The following is an 8,925-nucleotide window of genomic DNA, read 5'->3' on the forward strand; positions in this document are numbered from 1 at the left end:
TCTGAATTAATTGGGATAATCAATTAGAAGCTGCTAAATCGATTGGTACGACTGATCAATCGATTACAAATTTGAAAAAAAGCTGTTCTGTAGGCTAAATAGTCGCATGATGATGTGCCAATTGATTGGGAAGAAAAACTAATCGATTGGGAGGTGAAAAGTAGGTTAAACAACATCCATATAAAGGAGAGTTCATCTAGGATTTTCACCGCCGATTCTTGGCTTTTTTGAGAAGAAGTGTTGTTGTATTTTCCATCACCAAGAGGTAATTTAAAGCAAGAAAAGAGTAAGTAAAGAAAGGTTATTGTTGTAAAATCGTTTTCGATTTCATTTGTAACTTAGTTTACGTTTCTTGTGTGTATTCTCGTGTTTGACCTTGTACAAAGCTTCTTCGCCTCTAGGAAGGAGGTTTTTATAGTGCATCTGTGAGTGAGGAGTGGACCCTTAGATTAGCCATCTTAAGGAGATGGATACCAAGTAAAATTAAAATATTAACATTGCTTCAAGTTTTCTCCTACAAATCATCAAAGAAGCAATTGAAGTTATGCTCTCCCTCTAGCTCTCTACGTGTCCTAACAGACTTGTGCGCTATGAGCATGACCTGTAGCATCAAATGATGGATTGATTAGAGCAAAAATTTATCCAAATGGATCAACCTTCATATTGCCGCTCGATCCATTTTGCTACCTACATTAATGCTCATTTAATTCGATAAGAACAATCAGTGCTTAGTGTCCAGCATAATCTTGAAACACATGCCTCGACGTCTCTCTTTTCCACTTGACTCGACAATCAATAACTCAGCCAAGTCGGCACTCAGGGAGCTCGAAACTCGGTTGATTTAGTAGCTCAATCATCCCAAGCAGCTCATTCTTTCTTACTTGACAATTTGAGATTATTAGTTTAAGTCATCTAAAAATTTAAAATTGAAAGTAAATTCTCTATATATCAGACAATTTCTTGAACAATCTTAAAACAAACTTGTTCTATTAAGATGATCATAGAAAATGTTAATGCCCAACATGTGAAGCCCCCTTCTCCTGATTGAAAATGTTTCAATCAATCACGGGGCGAAGCTAGAAAAGTTCATTTGGTTGAACTTTGAGCGGTGACAACATAAGATATTCTTCTATATATTTGACCATGCTAAACCTGGCCTGATTTTTGATGGAGGGGTCTCCCAAGCTTACTAAGGATACTAATAATGTCAAGAGTCCAGCTGGTTATTAGTATAGTGGAAGCATGGAATCATTCTAATTAAGTTTTTATGTTGAAACTACTTCTTTCACTATCTTGCTGACTCGATGTACGTTTGGTATAGTATGAAGAGAATGACTAAAAAAATGTGAGAGTCATTGGACAAGATATATAAAATGACGGAGGATGTATGGGTCGATTCTTAAATTAAACTACAAATGATTGACTTCAAAAGGGTGATCAATCATGTCCAAAAGTTTCATATGTCGATTTTACTCAAGATTCACTCAAAAGGAATGGTGCTGAGTGAAACCTTCTACGTGACAACTATTATTGTAAAACTAACTGGAACCACATCAAGAGCTACTTGAAACATAAGCGGGATGAATAAATATCAAGAAACTCGTCGTTAGATTTCGCATTAAGAAAGATATATAACAATTGTTTAGAAAAAAAATTTGTTGATCTCAATCAAATGTGAAAGCTAACATGATCGAGTATGATCAAAATTCGAAACGGAAGACCCCGAATCTTAATTCCTAGCTAATTACATCTTTATTGTTAATCAATCCATTTTATTATTAATAACTCGATAATGTAAACATGCTCACGAGAAATTGAGGACATTTCATTTTCACTCCATTGAGAAAAGAAGAGACGATCGATTAATGGGCGACATAAGCATTGTACTCGACGATAAAGTGTCCCGCCGGAGCACCACTCACGAATGTAGTAATGGCGTAGCCCCTCGCCATTCGAAATTTTCCAGTGCCGCCGACGATGCTACGCTCGGTGGCTCCCTCGAGCGTCGCCCGACACACCACCGCGAGTGAGCTACCGTTGTACTCTCCGTCCGTAAAGACGAAGTTGAGCAGTCCGAGCCAAGCCATCTGGCTGCTAAGCGACACCTCGGGAGCTATGCCTTGGGCCCGCCCAATGAGCTTCGAGTCGGCAGTCGAGCCTTCTCGTAGTTCGTCGTCGAAGACCCCAATGCTGCCAAAGCCGCCGGGGTTGCTAGTGGTGGAGTTTACGACGGTGATAGCGGTAGCGTTGGGGCTGTTGTCGTTCTCGTGGACGAAGAAATGGAGGTGAGTGGTGAAGTCTCTTGCCTGAGCCTGAGAGGTGGCCACAAAGAAAAGGAGAAAGAGGAGCGAAGCTTGGAATGACCAATAATAAGCCATATCTACTTGTCAATATGCACAAGTTGATAATTAGGAGATGACTGATATTGGAGGATCGAGGAGGTACTTTGAGGTGTATATATAAATATAAAATTAAATAGTGCATGCCAACTATCAATCATGTATAAAAATTATATATATTTTGACTTTATATTTTTGAAATATAATTATGTAGTTGGTGGGGAGTCCTATATAAATATAAATATTAATTATTTTGAAGTTGGTGAGGTTTTTTTTTTTTTTTTTTTTTTTTTTTTTTTTTTTTTTTGTATATTTTAATTCCAACATGTGGTAGAAGACTTATTATTATAATTTTTTATAATGTCTAGATGCCTTGACTATTTAATGTCAACTTGTTAAAATAACCATATTGATAACAACACAACAACTAACGATTTAAGGTTAATGATCATATCCAAACGTTGAATCAACGGACGCTGGGCACGTGGCGCTCTCTAAATTATTGACATAGATCTTCGACCAGCCGTGTGGACCTCCGATGAACCTCCAAAGAAGTCGGGCCGGGAAGGGGTTCCCGGCGACGACCCTCCGATGCTCAAGTCAGGCAAGAGGAAATGCAGAAGTGGCTTCGAATACGGGAGAATGCATACCTCCGGCGAAGTGTGAGGCTCCTTATATAGAGCTGTGAAGAGGCTCACACATATATACCAAGGCGAATACGTGTCCACTAACCATACCTCAGTATGAGCTTGTCAGAAGAGCTTACCTGACACCATACTGCTACAGTCCGAGCACATCTCTGATGGGACAGCGGAACCCTCTGTCGTAAGATCCTGCGTATGGCCTGGTCGTTGAACATACCCGCTGTCAGAAGATGTTCCCTTGTCCTTTTGTCTTTTCTTACCCCATTCCGAGCGTCCAGCCGGTCGGCAGACCCCTCACGTCCGGCCGGTCGTATGTGCTAGTCCGCTCGGGAGATTCCCGGTTGTGTGCTCTGTGGAGACTGTTCGCAGTATTACTACTTTAAGCCTTCGGCCGAGCGGGTTACCCGCTCGACCATACAATCCTGTTCAACATGAGCGTCGGAACCCCGACTCCCCGTCGGGGTGTCTTTGCTTCAGTTCGGAACGTTCGGCCGGTCGCCCCAACCTTTATCCGCTCGGACAAACCCCTGGTTGAACTTTTACCTTTTAACCTTCACGTGACGTTGACTCTGCTTAAAAGGGATCCCCCTCCTTACTACCAGATCAGTTAACATGCTCTTGCATATGACCATAAGAGGTACGGATTAATAAGTCATTACACATAATTGATATGGTATAATAATAGTTAGGTAAGCTGGATAACTGATGTTAATTAAAGAATTAATAAGTCATCAAAGTTATGATTTTTTTAAAAGGCAAAAAATAATTGATGAATCTATTTTAATTAGACAAGCTAAGTGATTTAATTTTTACATTTCAAATTTGACATAAGCACGACGGACTTTAAAATAACACCAACAAAAAAATAGCTACTAATTACATGTTTCTAGCCAATCAATCCATCTTATTATTAATAATTAGATAATGTAAACACGCTCGCTGATCGTGAGAAAAGAAATTGAGATAGCAACCACACCAACACACTTAGCTTTATTGTGAACAAAAACTATTGGATCCTGTGGTAGTTTTGATGTGATCAATTAAGTTTAGGTTAGGTCCTATTTGTCTGATCCCTGTGTCTAAGTATGCAGGAATTTAGGAGCGCAGGAAGTCGAGCGGAAGATGCAGTTAGCGAGAAGGACAGCACGGGAAGGGAGCCGACGGGCTCGGTGCGTCCGAAGGACGAGAGAGCTGCGGAAGAGTACACCGGTGGACGTGAAGAACGTGCGCAGCGTTCGAGGGACGTAAAGCCGGGACGGAAGACTGCTCGAGGAGAAGGTCAGGAACTGGGTTCGGGTGAGCCCTATTCCGGTTGGCCGAAATCACCCAAAGAAGTCAAACCAGAGCAAGTCAACAGGAAGTTGATATTGGAAACAGAAATTATGGGAGAAGGAAAAAAGAATTATAGAAGGAAAAATATGGAAGAGGAGAAATTACTCTATGTGGAAGAGGAGTAGAAGAAAATAGAAACTCAACTTGTTCATTCATGAAAAAGAAGTACATATTTATAAACTTATTGGATAAGCACTAATATGAGATAATCATGATATTTTTTTTTTTAAAAAAAAATTCTATCTCCACGAACTCTTATCAAAATTACCAATTCATCAAGTTCTATCTCTATCCTATCTCTAGTCAAGACTTGCCACCTCACCATTCTATCTCCATAAAATTTTATCAACAACTTTTATCTAAAAATCAAGTTTAATTTCCAACATCCCCTCTTAAACTTGATTTTGTGACTCCAAGCAAATATCACATTTTGATGAAGTCTTCAAATTTGAGTGGCTTGGTAAAAATATCAGCAACTTGATCTTGAGACTTTATGAATTCCACTTGCACCTCTTTTCTTGTAATACATTCTCTGATATAGTGAAAGCGCGTATCGATGTGCTTGCTTCTATCATGGAAGACTGGATTTTTTGCTAGTGCTATTGTAGACTTGTTATCAACTCATATCTTGGTTGCCTCTTCTTGTGGTAAACTTAACTCATTCAATAAATTTCTGAGCCAAACAGCATGACAAACACATGAAGTCGCAGCCACATACTCTGCTTCACAAGTAGAAAGTGTGGCAATAGGCTGTTTTTTTGACATCCAAGTGAAAGCTGTATCTCCCATAAAGAACACAAATCCTGTAGTGCTCTTTCTATCATCTATATCTCCACCCCAATCACTGTCACTATATCCTTCAAGTTTGAAGTGGTTAGATGTTGAATAAAGTAATCCAAAATCTATCGTACCTTTGATATAGCGCAAAATTCTCTTAGCGATCTTAAGGTGGGTAGTAGTTGGATCTTCCATGTAGCGACTAACAAGTCCAACAGCATAAAGAATATTAGGTCTTGTGCATGTCAAGTATCGTAAACTTCCAACCAAACTCTTAAAAAATGTTGGATCAACTTTTTCTTCTTCATCATGCTTTGATAGCATGACTCCACATTCTACTGGGGTATTTATAGACTTACTGTTATCTATCCTGAACTTCTTTAATATCTCTCTTGCATAACCTTATTGTGAGATGAAGCTTCCATCTTCCCTTTGGTTCACTTCAATGCCCAGATAGTATGCCATTAGTCCAATATCAGTCATTTCAAACTCTTTAGTCATTGCTTCTTTAAATTCTCCAAACATACTTGGATTGCTTCATGTGAAGATCAAGTCATCGACATATAGGCATACAATCAAAACATCTTTATCCTTACTCTGAATGTATAATACATGTTCATAAGGACATTTGATGAAGCCTTTCTCTTGCAGGTGCTTGTCTATTCGGCTATTCCATGCCCTTGGTGCTTGCTTTAGCCCGTAGAGAGCCTTCTTCAATTTTAGAACTCTGTCTACTTGTCCTTTAACTTCATAACCTGATGGTTGCTGAATATAGACTTCTTCTTCAAGAACTCCATTTAAAAAAGCAGATTTTACATCCATTTGATGTATTTTCCACTTATTTTGAGCTGCTAAAGCAATGATTAGTTTGACAGTTTCTAATCGAGCAACAGGAGCGAATACCTCATCATAATCAATGCCAGATCTTTGACTGTAGCCTTTTGCCACCAATCTTGCTTTATATCTTTCAACTTCTCCTTTGGCATTCTTCTTTATTTTGTACACCCACTTCACACCAATCGCCTTATGTCCTTTAGGAAGTGCAGTTAACTCTCATGTGTCATTCTTTTCTATCGCCTTGATTTCTTCATCCATCGCATCTTTCCACCTTTTGCTCTTTATAGCTTCTTGGAAATCTATAGGCTCGCAATCCGCAAAAAGACAAAATAGAGTAAGATTATCTTGATTTTCAGTTACCTCATAAATTTCCCGTAAGCTTCTAAAGCTTGGTACTCTCTCACTTGAAGTTGATGCAGATGAATTTCCTTGAGTACTTGATGTTGGTGTTACTAGTGGAGTAGTAGGTTCCTCTCTTGTTTGCTCCACCCTTGGTTGCTCTACCCTTAGTTGCTCCACATTTTCTTCTTCAAAGCACGGGAAGAAGTTGTAATCTTCATTTCGAGATTCCCAATTCCATTCTTCTTCTTCATTAAATATGACATCTCGGCTGATGATTGTCTTCCCAGTATCTGGATTGTATAGCTTATACCCTTTTGAGTTAGTATCATAACCAATAAAAATAAACTTCTTACTTTTATCATCTAATTTGCTTCTTGATTGATCAGGCACATGAACGTGGGCTTTATTTCCAAAAACTTTAGATGAGAAATCCTAGGCTTCCTTCCGCTCCACGCTTCTTGTGGTGTCTTGCCCCACACACTCCTTGTTGGTGATCGGTTGGATAAGTATACTGCACATGCAACCGCTTCTACCCAAAGTTCCTTTGGTAGCCTCTTGCTTTTGAGAATGCTCCTTGTCATGTCAAGGATGGTTCGATTCTTTCTTTCTTGCACTCCATTTTGTTGAGGGGATCTTGGAACTGTCAAGGGTCGTCGTATTCCGTTGGCTTCACAAAATTCTTGAAACTCCTTTGAGGTAAATTCTCCTCCTCGATCAGAACACATAGCTTTGACCTCGAGACCGCTCTCCTTTTCTATGGTAGCTTTAAATTTCTTGAATATGCCGAAGACCTCCGATTTTTGCTTCAAGAAGTATACCCAAGTTTTCCGAGAAAAATCATCTATGAAAAGAATGAAATAATTGCTCTTACTAAGTGAACTTGGCTTTATCGGACCGCAAACATCTGTATGTATAAGTTCAAGAGGCTTTTGAGCTCTTGAACTTGACTCCTTTGGAAAACCTCTTCTAAATTGCTTTCCACGTAGACATGCTTCACAAACTTGATCAGGATGTTTGATGCAAGGTAGTCCTCTCACCATCTCATTTTTTGAAAGCAGTTCTAGTCCTCCGAAATTGAGATGTCCAAATCGAAGATGCCATAGCCAAGTGATGTCTTTGTAACAAGCTTTGAGACAGTTGACAACATCATTTTGAATATTAAGTAAGAACATTCTATTTTTTGACATAGGCACCTTAGCAATTAAGCAACCAATATGATCTTTCAAGATGAGCATACCATCTTTTAGATGAATATCATATCCTTTTGCCAAAAGTTGTCCTAAGCTTAGGATGTTGCTCTTCATATTTGGCACAAAGAAAACATTTGAGATAAATTCATGTTTTCCATTCTTTAAATGGATGAGAATGTTACCTTTGCCTTTTACCTCAATCTTTGATTCATCAAGCTCTACGAACATGTTTCTTTTGCCGCACATATGATTGCTTGCACCAGTGTCGAGATACCAAATTGTATCTTCTTCTCTTTCATTATCTTTATACGCTAGCAGTAGGGTGCCATCTTCTTCTTTTCTTTCTTCCATATAATTTGCTCTTTCATATACTTTATTCTTGGGCAATCTACCTTCTTTTACATAATGCCCAAATTTGTCACAATTGTAGCACTTAACTTGAGATTTATCGTACCTCGAGTTTGTGTACCCTCTTCCACGTCCTCTTGTTGAATGTTCTCCTCTTTCATTGTTGTTGTTGGAAACCCATCCTTGCTCATTAGAACGACCTCGTCCATATCCACGACCTTTTCCACGTTGACTTCTATTGTTACTGGAGCTTTCATCTTTCTTTGTCGGTTGAAGAGTCGTCTTTAGGAGTTGTTGAGTAATTTCTTCATTTATCTTCTTCTTTTCTTCATGGGCTTGTAATGAACCCAGGAGTTGCTCAATCATCATGACTTGTAGATCCTTGGTCTCTTCGATGATGGTTGTAATGCTATCAAATTTTGAATCCAATGATCGAAGAATTTTCTCAATAATAGTTACTTCTTCTAGTTTCTCACCATTTCTCTTTAGTTGATTGGAAATGGTAGAGACTCTAGAAAAATAATCTGATACTAACTCACCTTCTTTCATACGAAGAGCATCAAATTGACTTCTTAATGTCTGAAGTCGTACCTTTTTTACCTTTTCTTCTCCTTGATATGAGACTTGGAGCTTTTCCCATGCTTGCTTGGCTGAAGTAGCACTTGAAATCTTCTCAAAACCATCCTCATCTAAAGCTTGATAAATGAGGAAGAGAGTCTTCTTGTCTCTCTTTCTTAAATCTCTTAGACTGTCTTTTTCAGTTGAAGATAACGTCGAGTCATCATGAGGCTCAACGTAGCCTTTTTCTATAACTTCCCAAACATCATGAGGTCCAAGAAGCGCCTTCATCTTGATACTCCAATTGTCATAATTACTCACTTTGTGTACTAGAACTTGGAAGGGAACCATACCTCCATTAGCTATGGCTCTGATACCACTTTGTTGGAAACAGAAATTATGGGAGAAGAAAAAAAGAATTATAGAAGGAAAAATGTGGAAGAGGAGAAATAACTCTATGTGGAAGAGGAGTAGAAGAAAATAGAAAACTCAACTTGTTCATTCATGAAAAAGAAGTACATATTTATAGGCTTATTGGATAAGCACTAATATGAGATA

At 38.7% G+C, this 8,925-nt stretch overlaps 1 protein-coding gene across 1 annotated transcript; it reads right to left on the reverse strand.

Moving 5' to 3' along the window:
• Nucleotides 1-1,766: 1,766 nt before the first annotated feature.
• Nucleotides 1,767-2,414, reverse strand: LOC122049710 (pterocarpan synthase 1-like). Its single transcript, XM_042611067.1, has one exon. It carries the CDS (start codon nucleotides 2,376-2,378, stop codon nucleotides 1,863-1,865), a length of 516 nt encoding a protein of 171 aa, XP_042467001.1. The 5' UTR covers nucleotides 2,379-2,414; the 3' UTR covers nucleotides 1,767-1,862.
• Nucleotides 2,415-8,925: the final 6,511 nt, after the last annotated feature.

The sequence above is a fragment of the Zingiber officinale genome, chromosome 2B (genome assembly GCF_018446385.1).
Source record: "Zingiber officinale cultivar Zhangliang chromosome 2B, Zo_v1.1, whole genome shotgun sequence".
Lineage (NCBI taxonomy): Eukaryota > Viridiplantae > Streptophyta > Magnoliopsida > Zingiberales > Zingiberaceae > Zingiber > Zingiber officinale.

Excerpts from the sequence above, each read along its gene's own strand:
- LOC122049710 (XM_042611067.1), bottom strand. The coding sequence starts at position 2,378 with ATGGCTTATTATTGGTCATTCCAAGCTTCGCTCCTCTTTCTCCTTTTC.